Source organism: Lasiodiplodia theobromae, assembly GCF_012971845.1.
Source record: "Lasiodiplodia theobromae strain AM2As chromosome Unknown scaffold_47, whole genome shotgun sequence".
Classification (NCBI taxonomy): domain Eukaryota; kingdom Fungi; phylum Ascomycota; class Dothideomycetes; order Botryosphaeriales; family Botryosphaeriaceae; genus Lasiodiplodia; species Lasiodiplodia theobromae.
In genome coordinates this window covers 118,394-137,006 of record NW_023336527.1, presented here as the reverse complement: position 1 = coordinate 137,006, position 18,613 = coordinate 118,394, and the positions used below count along the sequence as shown (strand labels likewise).

The following is an 18,613-nucleotide window of genomic DNA, read 5'->3' as shown; positions in this document are numbered from 1 at the left end:
AACAGGGCAACGACTCTCAGAAGCACCGTCGTAGAGTATTTGGAGCGGACAGCGGGCCGCTGGACCCCGGCGAACACCTTTTGCATTGACTGGGAACCTTCGTTGCCGTGCGCTTGTAGTTTCTCATGACGTTCCACCGGCAGCGGGCTCAATGTGGCGAAGTTCGTCGCAGTCAGACGACGGCGTTGCGGCAAGCTGAGGAGCGAAGATAGCAATAAATAAATTCCTGGTTGATCGGCCCCTGCCAACAACGGTTCGTACCGCGCCTGCAGGCGGTGGCGCTGGAACAGTGCAAGCGACATTCCATGGTACCTGCAGTGACTAGCGTGCGCGCAGTCTAACCGAGATGAGAAGTTCGATTGACTGACAGGCTACACGGCACGACGTCGTCAAAATCGACGGCTGAATCCGAGCTACGCCCGACTGCCACAACACGAGTACTTTAGAGCTCGCACCCACCTCGGCCCGCTCCCCCGACACGTGTGAGCATGGCGTGCGCTCACTTGAAAGCGGACAAGACATGGTCGATCGCGCCAGTCAATCCTCCTTTCCCTCCCTTATTAAAAGCACCTGTAGCAGCGCGTAATCGGTCCTCATTCATAGCTAGAATGAGGTGCGGAAGAATTGTGTTCGTCGCGTGAATGTAGGGCGAGCTGAGATGAAAGGAAGTTGCGGTTGGAGAAGCGGTGGTCCTTTGTCCCCTTGGTCGTTCGTGGCAGCGCCCTGGCTATGTCTTCAGCCATGGACGAGCATGTACGGCAGAGCGACACAGACTGGAATGCGAACGGAGTGGCTCGTCTATTATCTATGAAGCATCGTCAGCGGGCTAGACGTTTTGTGAGAGCGCTTCCACCACTACCAGCTAGATTCGTGCAGGTCAAAAGGCCAAAGTTTCTGATGGCTCCAGCGAGCGACTGCTTCAGATAGAATCGGAAGGTTCGCAACTGCAGTGGCTCTCCAGTGAGCTTAAAAGGCAGCCTGGGCGATGGCGCTCGGCGGATGAGCGTGAGAAGCGGTGAATACTCCAGAGATGCCGGTGGTGGGGGAGCTGTCGAGTGCTCGAAGAGGTTTAGTGTTAGAAGGACGACGGACGGCGGCCGTTTGCTGATATGATGTCACCCAGACACGTGCACATACCTCCCTCGCCTAAGTAAACAGACGGCACAAACGCGCGCCTCAGTTTCCGTCATCCGCTACTTTATCCGCATCGCCGCACCAGCTGACTTGTCAAGTCACCGCTGCGCAACTCGAGAGCCTGAAGGCACGCGCGAACGAGGCTGCCGAGCTGCACAGATTCAAATCCAGCGCCTTTGTCCTCGACGACCCCAGCGTCAAAGTCACCCCACACGAAACCGTTTGCTTGCGAAGAACATTGTCATCTCGACGCCGTCAAAATGAGTGACAGCAGCGGCAATGTCAAGGCTGATAAAATCAAGCAATCGAAAAGAAAACGCCGTGCGATTCACGCGGCGCTCACGCCAATCGAGTGGGGTGATTACAACATCGACTTCGCCATCTCTGATTCTGAAGGTGCAAAGGAAATAAGTGGTTTCATACAAGACTTGGATGCCGAAGCGCAGTTTGCGAAGACGAGGGCCTGTGTTGTCAATGAGCTCGATCTAGCTGCGCCGTCAAAGTCAAACCTCGACCTTATTCAGCTTCTCATCACCCAACCAGGCCTTCCACAGGACGAAGTCACCCTTGTCGAAAGCTCCGATGATCTCCAGCGCCACCTCAGCCAAGCTTTTCGACTGCCGCTCTTGCATCGCACTACAGATGCCAGGCCAAGCATTATTCCGCATCAGCTCAATTTGGCAGAGTTCCTCAGGCACATGTCTGACGATAAAGACGCTGGTATTTCTGTCTACGACTACTCCATCGCCGACGCCGAAGACCGTACTTACTCTACCTCCGTTGCCAACCTGTGCTCCAGCTTTCCCTCCCGTCCAAATGCCCCAGCACTCAACTTCCTCGACATCCAGAACCGCACGGGCTTTCACTTCTGCCCATTGGCCGTCAAGCTGCACGATCTAGTCTTCCGCACAGCCTCCCGGAGTCGTGGTGACAAGGGCAAGACGGCGTCGAGCTGGACACCACCCGACTCGCCAGAGTTCTTCCTTGCATCCATGCAAAACGCCATCTCGTCCATCCACATCGATTCCGGCGGAGGAAACACGTGGATTGCCATACTGGAGGGAAGAAAGATATGGTACTTCCCGCGCTTTGCCGACGACCAGTCGGTGCTGCAGCTTGCAGCAGCGGGCTCGCTCGCACCCGAGCACTACCCGCACGGTTGGGTGAAGGTCGAGCTACGAGCCGGAGACGTGCTGTAAGTTCTCTATCTTCTGTGAAGCCCCCTCCCCTTCTAAAGCCATGCTTCGTGTAGTATTATGCCGCCCGGCCTTCCACACGCCGTTTTTACGCCCGAAGATTGCCTTAGCGTCGGCGGTCAGTTTTACACCGCACCGAATCTGGGCAAGTCGCTGCGCACGCTGGATCTGCAAGAGCGCAACCCAGGCATCTCGAACGAGGACCTCTCGAGTTCGGCTTATGCGACGCTGACGTTCTTACTAAAGAACGGCTGTGCCTTGCTCAAACCAACTGACAAAATGAGCGTCGCTTCCAACGCCTTGACGCTAGACAGCAGCTCCAGCACTCCTAAAATCCCGGCGAAGGAGGTGAAGGCGCAGCTAACGGCCCGAGGAATTGAATTCGACAAGAAAGCTAAATTGTCCGACCTACTTGCGTCACTGCTGCAACATTACCGGGACGGGGACGACTCTACTCCAGGCTCGGTCGATATTCAGAGACAGCTTTTTCTGCAATCACTTGGCACTGCCGTGTCTGCCATTCAACAAGGATCATGAGTACTTGCTGCTGGTGTTGTTATCAAATCACGACGTCCGACAGCTGCTGCTGTGGCTGGCCAGGCAAACCTACCTAATCTCTCAACACGATAGAGCCCGTCACGGCAGTGGGCTGAAATGGCCGAAAACAACGGCAAAAGGGAGAGAGAGGCTCAGAAGCTCGCCCCTCTCTGGCAGAACAACAGGTGGCTGGAAAGGCATGGGACAACCTTCCGCGGCGGAGGATGCAGCTGTCGATCGAGCTTATTTCACGCTGAATTTCAGAGGCCATCCGGCCGGAAGGTGGAACGACGATGAACAAGGCTCGGCAGTAGCACACACTCGCTACGCTTTCGAAGAAAGATGGGGGGGGGGGGGTCATCCAGGCGTGAAAAAAAGGAAGTCCAGAGAGAGATATCCTTGAAATGTCCCATTTGTGGATAAAGTCAACACCATAAATGGAGACCGTGAAGGTTTAGATGCTTTTCTGTGAAACTGCCGGCAGAGTGGTGAAATTTTGCCATGCTCGCGCTGCCCGCGGAGGCTAGGGGCACCCCTGCAGGCTGGAGGGCGGGGCGAGACTTTCGGTGCCAACCTCTGTGCATACATGAAGGAGTACGTCGTCTTCTCGAGGAAATAGCAGACCCGTTGCGTTTCGTCCTCCCATCACGCATCAATGTTGTTGCTGTCATTACCACCCATACTTCTATACTGTTCTACTGCCCCCCGGTTGTATGCTTGATGCACCTGATTGTGGGTGCTGGTGGTGTTCTTGTCAGAATCCTTTCTGAAGTGGTGAGTAGAATCTCCGCTGTTAATTTCTCCCTGGATAGCGGTGCAGCGCTGGACTCAAGACGGCTGTGTTTCTTTCGAGTACTGGTGAGCGGAGGATGGGGGTGAGGGAAAAGAGGAAGGCGACCACCCATATGGATTAGATGATGCCGGCTTAAAGGCACCTGCGGGCCATCACAAAATGGCTTCCGCTGCCGTAAAGGTATTCCGTAATCACTTCTGTGGTAAGGCATGGCATATGGACGTGGCGAGGTTGAGTGGTTTACCGGTTCCGGCCCAGGTCTAGAGGTTCTTGCGGGACGAGCCAGCAGTCCCCGTGACGAATCCGTGCGCCTGTAAGAGTACGTGTTGTATTTCCAATGTGATAGTGTTGCCGACAGCTCGTCAGGATGGCACGGTAGTGAACTGTACATTTTACTACGACGTCGAGGCCGAGCTGACATGTTAAGACATATCCTTGACTACACATGCCTTACTATTCGGCCAATTCTACGCCATAAACCCCGCCGTCGACGATGACTGTAGCGTTCTCTAGCTCGGTAAACATTTCAGCACGATCAGCTGCTCAAATGCATTACCTGACTGTCGGAAGCTACCAATTATGTCCACTTGATTGGGTGCAGCGTTGACTCCAGCTTGACGACCACGCAAATGAGTGGAAGGGACGGGCTGAATTAAGTAAGCCGGCTGAAGCTTGGGTGTATACTAATAAATAACAATAATAATGTTGGGCTTCCCCTTGTCGGAATAATCCATAGCCAAGCGCCCCTTCGTTCCATATTCCTCCTCCTCGGAGTTATTATTAAGGTAGGGAGGATCCGGAAACTTTGCTTTTCTAGAGCTGGTCCTATCGCTAGCTAGGGCTGATAATCCACTCCACGGACCAACCTTGGGATATCACGCTGGAGGTTGCGGTTTTCTTGATCATCCCGTTCTTTCCATACTCTAGTAGTTGGATTTAAAAGCATTCTTAAGAAAAGGTAGTCTTAAAGACGGGCTATATAATCTTTTAGAGTTTTAGTTTGATTCGAGTATCCTACTCTGAATATAGCACGGTAAATACGCTACGGTCCGACTCTAACCTATCTAACAATTTTTCCCCATATAATCTAAATTCTATACGGCTATATAAGATTCAAGTCTTTTAGTTAAGCCCCTTGAGTTCTACGCCCAGAAGGATATTTTATTACAGCTCTTCACTCACACTCTAAATATAAAAAAGTTCGCTCCGTTGCTACCACCTACTGCCTACCAGCGAAATTTGCCAGTTGTGTATCGTCGACGTAGTGCGATCCCCCCTCGCAGCGCCACCCGGCACCTTCTCTCCTCCATGCGTACCCTGCCTCGCAGACGCCCATTTGCCGCAGCAACGCTTGCGTATCTACGTCTTGGCTCTCGTCCACGTCTGCGGCCTCATCCTCGTCCTCGTCGGAAAAATACTCCTCCTTTATGTCCTGCAACATGGACGTCGTAGGTGGCTGCGGGGCGCTAAAAGTGTCCGCCTGCACCTGCTGCTCGCCCTTGGCGCTCGCCATACTAGCGTCCATGCTGGCAGTCCACCGCCCTGTCAGCGTCGCGAGCAGATCCTCGGCGCACCGGCGTACAGTTTCCGGGGAGAGTGGCAGAGCCTCGGCGCTCTCTGCTCCGATTCCACCACTAAGCATGTGCCTGCGCGCGATTCTGTCCGCTAGCGTCTGGACGTCGCGGGCGTTGCCCCACATGGGGACCCGACACATGGCGTGTAGGTAATGTTTCAGGCCTCGCTCTTTCAGCCCTCCGTCCCACCGTGTCTCGCGCTCGTCGTCGGACAGCAGCAAAGCCGGATCCGGATGAGGAATGATTCGCTGGTGCGCAAGTTCGCGAGCGAGTAAGTCGATGCAGGCTTGAGGCGTGAGGTCCGGAAAGAGGAGCTCGTCGGGGAAGTGGCCGGACAACGAAGGCACGACGGCCATAAGAAGATCAATGTGTTTTGGGAGGCCGATGAGAACGACGACCAGGCGATCGCGATGCCACGGATTGTTGAGGAAAGCGACGATCTCTTTGAGAGCCTCGGCGCCGTAACCACCGACGCCGCCAATATGGTGCACTTCGTCGATGAGCAGGACTTTCCCCAGGCCTTTGCGCAGTTGCTCGCGTGCCTTTGGCGCTGTCTGCCCAACATACTGCCCGATCATGTCTGTGACGGAGCACTCGACAACCTCGTCGGTGGCTAGCAAGCCCATGTTGTAGAATAGTCTCCCCAGAGTTCGTGCAACGGTCGTCTTTCCGGTGCCTATGGGGTGTTGTGGTGGTCAGTGGCGCGTGGGCGGGATCGGGACTGATGGGAACACGTACCTGGGCCGCCCTTGAAGAGAAGTCTGGTGGGAACAAGCTTGCGGGCGTCGCAACCGCGTTGCTTCGCTACGCGCCAAAGGCGCTGGTACTCCTCCAGCGTTTCGATAATGGACTCATCCACGAGGCCCCCGAGAATGTCCCTACAGCTACTCTTCGCATCGTCTACCAGCCGCCCGCACTCAAGATCAAAGTCTTCGGCCTCAAGCAGCGTTCCGGCTTCTTGCTCGCTTTCCGGCCTCTTCGCCTGCCGGGCCTCATGGTTGGATTTGGCGTCTGCCAGACATCGCTCAACCTCGCCGCCATTAGAAAAGGACGGGCGCATCAAGGCTCTTTCCAGAACACCGCGCGCGACGGCCAGTGCCCTATCCGTCGCGCGGATGTCCTGCTGGTGCATCTTAAGTCGCATTACCTGCATTAGTTGGTCGATATCGAAGTTCTCGAAGCGGAAAGCGCGTTCGATAGGAAAGCGGCGCGCGAGTCCCGGGTTGGTGTTGCGGAACAGTGCCTTCATCCTATCCTCGTAGCCGGTGAGGATGATGCAGCGGTCTTCTCCCAGGTTTCCCTGGACCTCGGCTACAATCGTGTTGATAACACCTTCCCGGTATGGGTCTGCCTGCCTCCCTGCGGCGGCGTCACTGCCCGTGTCTAGCATGTACGCTTCGTCGATAATGAGCACCTTGCCGACTGTGGCGGCGAGAATGCCTCGTGTCTTAGCCTCTGATTTTCCGACCGCATCGCCGATGAAATCGGATGGATTTTTAAGAACGACTGGCGCGGTAGAGGGTTAGTTATGCCTGTTCAAGATAGTTATAAAAGATATAGTTACCATCGCCCTTGCTAAGCAGGCCGAGTTCGGCCAGAATTTGACCGTACAGCTTCGCCACTGTAGTCTTTCCCGTCCCAGGCGATCCGACAAATACCTGGTTTAGGGATACCTGTAGTGGCTTTTCCTCGCGTAGCTCTCGGCCGTAGTTCCTCTTGATCATCTCGATCGTCGCTTTTATCGAGGCCTTCACCGAGTCCAGTCCAATCATCTCTTGTAACTGCGTCCAAGCACGGGACGTAAAGTCCACCTTGGTGGGATCTGGCCCGATCAGATCTTCTTTCGTAAAGTAATGGAGGTCTGGTTCCTCGCCCTTCCTATACTCTACTTTGATGCGGGTTGTTTGGCGCTCCGCTATTGCCGCTAGGAGGTTCTCAACGGAGCGGGCATTCCCAAACCCCTTGCTCTTACGGCTCCGTGCAAGCCTGCGGATCGCAACGTGTATCCAGAGTCCTTCTATCCCCTCTTCAACTCGCATTCTCCCACCGTACCTATCTTCAATCTTGTCGCATAGCACGCGCCATAGCTCAGGATCGCTAAAGTCGTCGAACTGTAGCGTGTATGGGATCCTGCTGAGAAGTCCAGGATTATGCTCAAAAAGGGGCTCCATATCGTCATGGTAGCCGGCGAAGATAACGGCTAGCCTCCCAACATTGTTTTCCATCATTGTGAGAAGGATATCCAGTGCCTGACGCCCTGAGGTAGAGGTAACGAGCTGGTAGGCCTCGTCGATGAAGAGGACACCACCTGAGTAGTAGCCCATCATCTTCTTTAGCATACGTTTGGTTCCTCTAGATCCCTTAGAAGCCAGTTTGCTGCCAGACGTCTCTTTCACCTGGTCAGACTCCAAGACGCCAACTGAGTGGAGAAACTTTGCGTAGAGACGGGCGACGGTTGTTTTCCCTTTTACATGCGTAAGCACCCCACACGGTTAGTGGATGGATAAAAAAGACAAAAAATAAATAACGTCTTACCTGTTCCCGGATTTCCTTGAAAAATAATGTTGAACCGTTCCTTCTTAAGATCCGTCTCCTGCTTCTTGCAAATCTCGACCTTGTCCTTGATGGCAAGAACCTGCCGCTTGACTTTTTCCAGGCCTACAAGCGCCATGATCTGGTCGATGATCTCATTTTCGGCGCCCTCTTCGCGCTTCTGTCGTTTCCACTCCTCTGTAGCTGGAGACTTCGAATTCTGAAATTGCCGTGGGCGTGGTGTACGTGTTGGGTCATTCAAGCTACTTGCCTCGAGCGCGAACAATCTTTCCAAACAAAAGTCCTCACTGCTACCTGATGAGCTACGAGACCGAGAAGAGGGGGTTAATTGCCCAGGCTCCATAGTGCTTGAAGAGCCTGTATCGTCGGGAGACAATGGATGGATAGGTAAACCGTATTTCTGGCTGGGGTACGAGGTGAGGGTCGGCTGAGGCGCTGCTGGCGAGGTATTCAGGCTTGAGTCTGGACGAATTTGGTGGCTTGATGGTATGTAGGCGTGTGGGTAAGCGGAAGCCATCATTGTGTTCACAATTGCAGCGTGGGAAGGGGAATGAAGATGGACTGCAGGATTGTTGCTAATTGTGCGACATTAAAAGGTTTCCCACACACCATCACTGCGAGGCTCAGCTCTACATGATGCCAGCGCATCATTCAGTCTTAGATCGCTTGACCGCGCTTTAGCAAGATGCTTTGAAAACTGGTTTAGAAACCTCCTCGTATCTGGTACTGATTGGCTGTGGGCAGACGTTGCCGACATGGCTGCCTGTGGCAGACGAAGCAAAGCCACACTCAACATGACAACAAGAATTGTGCCCCGCAACAAAACGGGCTTGCCAATGACGTGGTGGCTAGGCAGCAGCGTGGCACGCATGTAATTGGACGATGATCCGAGGGTGGGGACAAGATAACGAGAATAGGAACATCGCTGTCGCAACCGAACAGGAATAGCGCTGCAGGTAGATCCACCGCTCCATAGTCACCGCCACCTCATCAGCCACACGCGGGCTGAATCGGATTCCGCCTTGCTTTCTGCCTTGTCTATTTTGTTAGCCTTACTCTTCTTCCTCTCCAAATCGTCTCATTTATACCCCATTCGATCGCCGATATACCGCCTGCCATCAGCGAATTTACTTCTCCGTTCTGTTCAAATTGGCCAACCGCGATCGACCATGGAACATTTGTTCCTAGATGTTAGTCTAGATGTTGGGCAGGAGAAAATACTGGGCGCCCTTAAAGATTTGCCACTCAAAGAGACTGACCCACAATCCAAGCTGACCCTTGTACCACCTGTAAAGCCTTTTACAAGATGGTTCGGATACGACCACGACGCCGGCGCGCCCTTGAACAACGGAGAACCCCACAAACCACAGCCTTTCTGGGGCTACGCCAAAAAACGCGGCTGGGACCTGGCCCCAATCTTCGACAAAGCAGGAGGACATCTAGCTCGTTCGCATCCGAGCCTGCAAGTACCGGGCATGACCTGCCAACTCATGAGCCAGAGGGTGGCAGCGTTCCTCCAGAGTTGGCTCTACTTTGGCTTCATCGAATCCTTCGTCTGGATACCGATCCACACTTCGTATCTTCTACGCCGCGATCCCGCGACGGGGTATCAGTACATCCATACCGGAAACCTTAACTTCATTCTCATGATATTCAAGGCCTTGGCGGAATCCAAGGATGATTTGGAACGGAAAAAAAAACTAACGAGAGCATCGGAGGACGCACTTAACCAAGTTGGGGAAGCAATTGAATTGGTTATGGAATTTGCCCGCACTGTTTCACTGTTCCCCAACTCACCCTTTTCGGAACTTGTTGGAGCAATTGCCCACTTCCTGCCATCAGTGATTCGGCTTCGTGATGCTCGTAAGTCACTATGCTACACTTTTATGGTATACAAGACTAGATTGACATTCACCCAGTCCTCCACGCCCGAGCCGACGCTTTTTTGGATGAATTTCACGACCGTTACTTGCAGTGCAGCCGATACCCGCCTTATGAGGAAGCTCGCCGGAAGCGCTTGCTTCGGAGGGGATGGTGTCCTTTCTTGCTCACGCAGTACCAACAGACAGCGCAGTCCATATTAGATTGGCTGTATGGGTCGGGAAAGCGATCCCCGTCTTCGGGGCATGACCACTGTACCAGTCTTGAATGCGTCAGGTAAATATCACAGTCACCATATTACTTCAGTTCACTGACTCTGGTATTCCTCCAGGAACAATATTGACAAGTCGACATACAAGATTGAACATCGTTCTCAGTACTGCGCGTGTCCATTTGTCAAACCCAATCTTGACGCCGTGCTGGACACCATCGACAACGGCAAGATCCCAGTGATGAGGGTTACTCGTGCAGGGGACGAGGTAAAGTTGGACGTTGCGGCACATGACCCGCACAGCCCAGAAACAGTACGCTTCGTGGCGATATCACACGTGTGGGTCGACGGTCTGGGTAGCACTTCCGAGAACGGTCTACCTTCTTGCCAAGTTATTCGGCTTTCCGAGTCTGTCGCAAGTCTCACGGAAGGCGGCGACACTATACTCTGGATGGACTCACTGTGCATCCCAGCCGCGGAAAGCCAACGAAAGAAAGCCATCGGTACCATGAGAAAGGTTTATCAAAACGCGGCGGCCGTGCTGGTCATGGACAAGACTATCGCCAAGACTCCGAAGAACGCAAAGCTGGTAGATAGGTACTGGGCGATCTTGTCGTCCTCCTGGGCCCAGCGTCTGTGGACATTCCAGGAAGGCTATCTGGCAGCTAAGATCTTCATGCAGGCGGCAGAAGGGCAATTGATCGAGATTCGCTCGGCACTTGGTGAAGCAAAGGAAATAGAGACGCGTTTTACTAACACAGTGGTTTTATGGTCCTTTACAAACGATATGATGGTTATCCGATCCACAGGTTCGAAAACCGGAGTTAGCTTCGGTGAACCCGCGAGTGCGCTCAGTTGGCGCTCGACAAGCAGGGCGACGGACGAAACCATCGCCATTGCCGCCCTCTTCGACCTCGACTCCGACAGGTTGATCTCCATCGAAGGCGCCGAGGCCCGCATGCGCGCATTCTTCCTCATGATCCGTCGTATACGGCCCCATGTCATCTTCCATGGTGGCCCGCGGCTCTCAGCCCCCGGCTTTCGATGGGCGCCAGCTACCCTCCTGACGCGGACAGCGATGTTTGGGGAGACCAATGGGGAATCCGATGCTTTATGCACCGAGGACGGCCTTCTCGGGCGGTACTTCGTGCTCTGCCTAAGTGGGGACCCGCGGCCACTGGTTCCACGCCTCACCGCTATGTGTCATACCGATGACGGCGAGAGGGTAGAGATCTGGGGCTGGGATGACACGAATACCACGCCTGTCGTGCAGTCATTCAACGCCGTCATCTTCCGGGCTATGCAGTCGGAATACAAAAATCCGAACCAGCTACCACGAGGGAGGAATTGGTTGGGGGAAGGTGTCGCTGTGCTACTCAGAGACAAGGTACCAGGCGAGGACCATCGGACTTGTAACTTCATTGGCAACGTTTACTTGGGTTCATCCACGACGCAAAGGCCTGCATGGCAAGGGGGGGTCGCCTACTTGAAGTCCATGTGGATGGATTTATGTATAAAGTAGTGCCTAGCAAAAATATCGTTATAGAGGGCGTTAGGCTCCTACTTCTGATAAATAATTGGATTACTTTCTTTATTTACTAGTCTTTATTGCTAAGAATTTCTATGAAATTAGATAAAATCTTACTAATCGTTAACTATTGTTGGAGTAGTATGGAGGGCTATTGGATACCGGAGGCTGAGTGGTCCAGGTGCAAACAGTCTCGCCTTCCCGACATGTAGTACACTCGCCTTCATTGTCCTCGCGAGTCTCTCTACTCCTGCTCACCTTCGCCCGAATACCGTACTGATGGCTCCTGCTTTAATGCCCATCATTGTAGCTCTGGCGGGAAAGATAGATCTTGTAACTATACTGACAGGAATAAGCCATGAGAAACTCAACGTGTATCATCGGTACGCGTCATTCATGTGCCTCTTCCTCGGCATTGTGCACACGGTCTCGTTTATTGTGGCTCTATTGAAAGACGGCGGTTATACTATTCTGCATGAGCAATACCATTAACGAGGCAGCTCTGAAGTATGAAAGACTCGGAGTTCAAAGAGTATGCTCTTGCGGGTTCCCAAGTCACTGGTACTCCTCCGTTCGGAACGCTGGTGGGCCTCTGCATGGTCTCGGGACCATTCATCCCCCATCACTGGTACATGCAACCTGCTCTACTAGTTGCCATCCCGCTGGCCACCGTCTTCCCGGGCATCATAGTCTAGCACGCAAGCTAAGAAATCGACTCCTGAGCGTACCTGTGGGCATCGTTGGCCCGTGGCACGCAGCAAACCATCAAGCGCCTTCAACATTAAAGGACGAGCAAGCAGCTAGATTAGCCATGGATCAACGCCGATCGCTTTAACAGACATGTACTGCCATCAATGCGAGAGTAGTCAGGATAGCCGAGAGCAGGTGGCTAGCAGTGTGTTTCAGATGAAGCTGCATAGGAGGAACCAAACGAAGCCAGTGGCCATTAGAACGAGAGGGTTTCCCGGAGGGGTCAAGGAGAGATTGTAGTGGAGCCCCTACCATGGAGACACGACTTGGAAAGGAAGCAAACATGCGTTAGGCCGCTGCCGCTTGAGTACGGGATGCCTTGAGTTCCATCAGTTTCCGTCGTTCTCTTTCTTTGACATGCGCCACCCAGGAACGAAGTGGGCCGATCTTGTTCTTAAAATCCCTCGCTCGGGTGAGCTTTCGGTTCCAGCGCCGCCTCGTTGTTATGAGATGATTTTTTTCAATGATCAGTTCCCCATTGAGGCGATTGTGGCGATCCGAGAAGTTGCTGCTGCTGTTCAAGGTCGTGATTGCATCGAGAGACGCCGAGATTCCGTCTATCTCACGGACGATTTCATCAATGCTGATGCACTTGCGGTCAAGGTAGGTGAGGATGACGTCCAGGTCCTTGGCATTCGTTAACAGCGTGTTCGTGTTGCATATAGCAATGTCGAGTTCGGCTGTATATTTCCGAATCGTAGTTTGGACATGATCATTCCAAGCCGAGTGAGCAGTGAGTAGCCCATTCACGTTTGTAAAGACTCTCGGATCTGCGCGAGTAAGCAAAGGCTGCACTAGGGGAGAAAGGGATGACATTACAGAAGGATCCACTGTCGCCAATGGTGAGTGCTGGGATGGAGACGGTGCCGTAGTCGCCGTCATCCTCAGCTGGAGCGTTGCCGGACACGAGAACCTCCAAGCATCGCCTCCAGAATCTTGAAGCTATTGTGCCAGGGAGAGGCCGAGCGGCGACTGCATAGAAGGCAAATGCGACCGTATAAACACCACAGTCGTAGTCGTTGGGTTGCTGTGGGCAGAGACGCTCCGAAACGTCGAGTTTATCGGCCACGGTTGCTTCGACTTGCTGGATGACTGCTTGAGACAGAGAACGGTACGAGTTCAGGATGAAGAGGTCCTTGGTAAGCGAATTGACAACGGCGAGCGCCCAATGGCTGGGGGCAAGGTGGACAGCGTGAACGAACGAGCTTGCATTCTGTTCGCGGGCGAGCTCATCGCTCAGACCAGCTGGGTGCATGGAATCAATCCACGCCCATTCCTGTTGCGAAGCTACGACGAATTCAAGCGCATGGTTGACAGCGACGCTGTTCAGCTTGGTCTTGGGGCGGAGGCTGGCAAGGGCATGCGCCCTATCGTCGTCGGAGAGTATGGCGGGTCTGTCGATGTCTAGAGTGGGTACTTCGTCGTCGGAGAGCACAGCAGGTCCGTCGACATCTACAGCGTGTACTGAACCGTCTTCTTCAACCGCGGATGCCATAGGACGGTCAGGCGGAGCAGAGGCCACCGGAAACTGCGGGCTTTTGTTGTCTGGTATGTCTGAGTCTTGCGAGCTTTGCGTCAATCCGGGCGTCGCGAGCGGAGGCTCGGCCGTGGAATGGTGATTCTCGAAGGTCAGTGGAGACTGGAGGAACTGTGAAGAGTGAAGGGACCTCGTGAGAAGCGGCGTTGGCTCCTCGGTGATTGGAGAAAGATGGCGCCTCTTTCGGGCGTGGTTTTGCAGAAGCTTGGACTCCGGGGGGGCGAAGATGTATGGTGACGCTGAGGGCGACGGTGACGGCGAGGGTGACAGTGACTCAGGAGCGAAGAAATCATCGTCGCTAAGCTCGTCCAAATCGTCAGGTAGCGGGTCCTGTGCGCGGCGCACACCCTCGATCTCTCTCTCACTGTTTTCATCGCCATCATCCACAGCCGTGTCTTTCTCTTCTCGGAGTCGTTTCAACACGCGATCGGCGTCCTGTGGTGTCCAGTCGCGTGTACGTTTCAGGCCGCGATGGCTCGCAGAACCGGATTGGCGCTGGTCGCGCTCCTGTTGCAGCAGCGGGAGGGCGGTGCGCAAATCGATGAGCTGCGCAATGGCACAGACATGCTTCAGAAAATGCTGGGATGTGGTGGCGCTGAAAGTTGCGTCGATGTCGGCCACGCTGGTCTTCCACCGCCGCGCAAGACGGGCCTTGAGCTTGGCGGCTTCCGACTGCGGTTGCGCCACCTCTGCTTGCAGCGCCCGCAACAAAGTAAGCACGTCCTGCGACAGGATATCGTCGATGTTAGCATCGTTGTGGGCTTTGCTGTACTCGTTGGAAATTTTGTTGTAAGCCTGGAGCGATGTCTTGCAACCCCTCCTGACTGTATCTTCAAATCTGGAGACTGGCGACGGCACTGCAGTGCGCACGACGGCGGAGGCGCTATCTCTAGGTGGCGAGGAACGACGCGGCGACGATGCGTGTACGTCGGCGGAGGGCAGCCTTGGTGGCTGACGCGGGGTCGTTGGAGATGGCGACATGGATGTGGTGGTCTGCAAAGTGGGAGGAGTGAGCCTCCGCAAGCCGAGCCGAGCTTCTACTTGCCCAAGTCAGTGCTTAGCTTCTACCCTTGCCAAATTGGTAGAACATTGAAGATCTACCCGAAAAGGGGGGTAGAATATTGAACTTCTACCAATGCGGCAAGGGTAGAAGTTAAGGGCACGGGCCTCCTGGGCCCGTACCTCCCGCACGAAGCTGGGAAATCAATTAAGATTATCGTAGTCACTGAAAAAGGCACCGTAGAGCTTGTAGTTTTATTTATACTGCAGTTTTCTAGCTGTCCCTGGCGTGACTATAGTAATCTCTCTGGTGCGTCCACACTCGGCCCCGTCCGCTCCCTGTTCGCGCCAAGGACTACCAGATTAATCCGCATCTGCTTGACAACGCCTCAACTCTCGACAGCAATCATCCAGTTGAGTCGCGCAGCAGTGCACTTCTCCAGCAACGCTCTTCACAGACGGCAATGTCGGAATCCGCGTGCCCGTTCGGCCGGATGGGAGGAGAGTTTTTGTCACAGTTGCCACACAAGTCTGCCGTGCTTTGAAGTCTGGGCCTGCCTCAGCGACCGGGGTGCGGTGGCTTCCGAATTCAGCGGGGGCGGTGACTTATACCGAAGGCGCGCGCCTTCTTCTTCCTGGAGTCCGCCACTTTCCGCGCTGCCTCGCCATCTTCCCTCCCTCAACACTCCCCGTGCTCGCCTGTTAACCCCCAGCACAACGCGATACGCTGCAACCCCGCATTGACTGGATCGTCAACCACGTCCACAACCATCACGGGGCTAGTGGTCTCAGCATCCACCGGACACCGTCATGTCAAAACGAAAGAGGAACGTGGAGAGGGAGGAGGTTCAAGACTCGGTAAGGCCTCATGCTTTTCCACTACGACCCCGTGATTGACTGGGGAATCTCACTATTGAGCAAGGCACCGCAGCACCCTGACATCGCTGGCCAGGTGGCAGATCGACCCTCTAGCACTGTGCGCGGGAGTACACCTCGCTTCCCAGAGGAGCCTCCATCCTCGATGCAGGAGACCATTCAGCGTGCAATGGCCGTGGTGAAGGAATCGAGCCTACTTATACCGCTCTTCCCGGCGGTCGAAGCGCATTTCCGGAGAACCAAGTCTACGATACGGGTGTACAAAGAACGCGGCGTTGTTCGCCATGCTGAGTCTAGCTCAACGATGGTGGACTCAAGTGAGTCTGGTGGTTTCGACAAGGAGAGTATCCGGATCGGCTCTCCCGCCGATGACGCCGTCGATCTACGCAGCCGGGGATATCAAGTGACTGTGTATGGCGTAGGCTCAAGGCAGCCAAGCGAAGACGTCGACCAACTTCGACGTGAAAGCGCAAGCCGTCAAGTACCTCCTCCACTCCCACCTCCACTACCTTCCTGGAGCTTTGGGGGGCCACCATCGAGTCCGCCTATGTTTCCGCTAGCTTCCTCTGGGCGCCAGGAGAAGGCAGAGATCCCAGAAACCTTGCAGAGTGATACTCAGAGTCCTCAGGTCACCATACCATCTTCTGGCGAAGATAGGCCCCAAGAACCGACGATCCCAAATACTCACCTAACGGTCTCCCAGTCAGAAGCTCACAGAACCCTACGAATCGGCACTCAGACTCCTGGAACTTTCGAATATTCTGACGATGCCGCCCTTCCCACGCTTGAGCATCAGCTTGTTACGTACGTCACTGCAGATGATAAGGAGGCCTTCTCCCAGCCGGGTGCCCGCAGCGATGCGGACGCCGCTGCATCTGCAACTGCTGCTGCCCAGAAATGTGCTTCCCAGCTGCAGGCCAGCCCCGAGCTCTGATTAAAGCTTCACTTGCGCCCAATGTCTAGAAAACAGAGCAATCCGCCTCTCGTCCAGATACGACGACTTGAGTTTCTTCGGCTTGCTACACACTGACTCGCTCCTAATAGTCATACACGACACGCCGCTTGTTATGCTTTATCAGTGTTTTGTTATCGTTATGCCTCTCAATGTATAGATAGCGAAATGTGTACCCACCTCTTTTTTTTTTTCGAATTTTTGCTTATTTAATTTTATACATACGTTTCATCTCGCGGTGGTTCGATATTTCACGGCCCTTATAGCATCAAGTATTCTTTGTAGCTGGGAGGTAGATGACAATGGAAACATGTTGCTGCGCACATTTAGCGGTGTGCCTTCAATACGGCCCAATGCTGAGAAAAGAAAAAGAAAGCGACCCAAAAACGTGGCCAGGTCGTGCTGCTGCCAGTCCGTCGGTTCCAATAATCGATCCTGCTCGTTTTCTTGCCCGCCTAATCGAATAGACATTGGCAAACAATGCTACTGGCCACCACGTAGTTTTCAAGGAGCCTCGTGAGCTCCTGGACGCTGTTGTAGCTAATTCAGGCGAACTGGATGCCCTCGTACGGCTGGTCATACTACAATGAGGGCCTGGGCGGTGGAGCTATTTGACGACAAGAGCATTGTGAGAGATGCTCTTGGACAAGCGCGGTCACATTACCCCCTCGTTCGACACCCCGCCTCCCTCAATGACATCCCGCTCTGTGAGATCGGCGGCCGCTACGTATCGTCTGGTGGCGAGGCTCAGAACGTCCTTCTGGGGGCGCTCATGCACATGGAAGCTCGTATAGGCTCATAGGAATATGACTCCATGGGCTGGCTCTTTGGAAAAAGTTTCTTTTCATTACTAAGCTCTGCAACTGCATGATGCGCTCAGCCAGCATCGCCTCATGCACTTCCGACCTTTTTTGTAAGCGCATTACACTCGCGTCCCGTATCCAGCCGGAGAACCCATGAGCCCAGCTTCTGCAACCCTGTACCAACTACTAACTCGCCAAACCCCTTCAGATTTTTGCGCAAACCAAGGTCACTGTAGCCGTTAGCATGTTGTCAACAGCATCGATATCACACTGGATCTGGAGAGCTCCTCTACGCTTGGGATGGTTCAACGTAGGGGTTCTAGCAGTGCTGAAAGCTTGTTATACTGCTGCGTCATTCGAGCGCGGAGGTTAAAATCGCGCTGATGGACCGGATGGCTGCCTCGACGTAACCAGGCGTTAGTTTCACTGGCTGTTGGGGCAGGATGAGCGTGTGAACGATGCGGTGGAGAACGGCACGAGACGTACACACACAAGCCATGGAAACGCTCTCCCCAACATTCGTCCGAAGCCATCCCGTGGTTCGGCACCACCATCCTGGTCCGCCAACTCGTCGCCCATGATATCCTGCGCTCATGCCTTTCTCCACGCGTCGCCATCAATGACTTGCGGCGCTCCCGTCCACACGACTGGGCAAAAGGCAGTGGCAAGGGCGACGGTGGCGCAATCCCGGTCGTCTGTCTGTTGAGGGGTCATGCGTTCCTGGAAAGCCCAACTCACGCCGAGGCTATGGGGCAGAGATAGGTCTTGAAACATGGCTGCACGGTGGAGACTCCATTCGGAATTCATTGAAGCTGATGTCGGTGTCTACGAACGACTTTGAGTCGTCCACATTATCAAGTAACAGTCCGTGGGCGTGCTCCACGCTTCTCTCGCGTGATGGTGGGGATCTTCGGCTTCGGCTGTATTGCCGGGGGGGATTTGTGGTCAGATGTTTGCGAGAGGGCGGCGCCGGACTGTGTGATAAGGGTGCGTTGTTGAAGTGCTGTGACAGATGAACGTGTAAATGCCGATGGAAGGCTTCGTCGGATTGCTGCGGATTCTGGTCGTCAGGCACTTTTGCATCGTGCTGCGGAGAGGGACAGTAGCAGAAGCAGCGGCAGCACCAACGACAAAAACAAGAGACCGCGACGCGGTTTACTTCAACAGCCGCGATGGCGGCGGGCGAGTCTGTGGCGAAGAATTGCCGTCTGCGAGTTTTGCTGCCGCTTTGCGATCCCGTCGCCGAAAATGCGTTCGGGCTGGCAAGGTAGCGTGGTGTCGAAGTCGGG

General features: G+C 54.2%; 5 protein-coding genes across 5 annotated transcripts; 3 read left to right on the top strand and 2 right to left on the bottom strand.

Moving 5' to 3' along the window:
- Positions 1 to 1,394: 1,394 nt before the first annotated feature.
- On the top strand, positions 1,395 to 2,867 carry LTHEOB_11333 (Folylpolyglutamate synthase; the record flags this gene model as incomplete). Its single annotated transcript, XM_035508078.1, has 2 exons — positions 1,395 to 2,329; positions 2,387 to 2,867. The coding sequence occupies 2 exons, from the start codon at positions 1,395 to 1,397 to the stop codon at positions 2,865 to 2,867; spliced, it is 1,416 nt and encodes a 471-aa protein (XP_035366550.1).
- A 2,012-nt stretch (positions 2,868 to 4,879) lies between these two features.
- On the bottom strand, positions 4,880 to 8,130 carry LTHEOB_11332 (AAA family protein; the record flags this gene model as incomplete). The annotated part of the gene is made up of 6 exons (XM_035508077.1): positions 4,880 to 5,910; positions 5,973 to 6,740; positions 6,799 to 7,220; positions 7,287 to 7,698; positions 7,770 to 7,964; positions 8,013 to 8,130. The coding sequence occupies 6 exons, from the start codon at positions 8,128 to 8,130 to the stop codon at positions 4,880 to 4,882; spliced, it is 2,946 nt and encodes a 981-aa protein (XP_035366549.1).
- Positions 8,131 to 8,956: 826 nt separating this feature from the next.
- On the top strand, positions 8,957 to 11,401 carry LTHEOB_11331 (Het domain protein; the record flags this gene model as incomplete). Its single annotated transcript, XM_035508076.1, has 4 exons — positions 8,957 to 9,650; positions 9,707 to 9,878; positions 9,930 to 9,944; positions 10,000 to 11,401. 4 exons carry the CDS (start codon positions 8,957 to 8,959, stop codon positions 11,399 to 11,401), a joined length of 2,283 nt encoding a protein of 760 aa, XP_035366548.1.
- A 1,044-nt stretch (positions 11,402 to 12,445) lies between these two features.
- On the bottom strand, positions 12,446 to 14,675 carry LTHEOB_11330 (Ulp1 protease family protein; the record flags this gene model as incomplete). Its single annotated transcript, XM_035508075.1, has 2 exons — positions 12,446 to 12,837; positions 12,908 to 14,675. 2 exons carry the CDS (start codon positions 14,673 to 14,675, stop codon positions 12,446 to 12,448), a joined length of 2,160 nt encoding a protein of 719 aa, XP_035366547.1.
- An 828-nt stretch (positions 14,676 to 15,503) lies between these two features.
- LTHEOB_11329 (Dead deah box helicase) lies at positions 15,504 to 16,503 on the top strand (the record flags this gene model as incomplete). The annotated part of the gene is made up of 3 exons (XM_035508073.1): positions 15,504 to 15,551; positions 15,646 to 15,972; positions 16,273 to 16,503. 3 exons carry the CDS (start codon positions 15,504 to 15,506, stop codon positions 16,501 to 16,503), a joined length of 606 nt encoding a protein of 201 aa, XP_035366546.1.
- Positions 16,504 to 18,613: the final 2,110 nt, after the last annotated feature.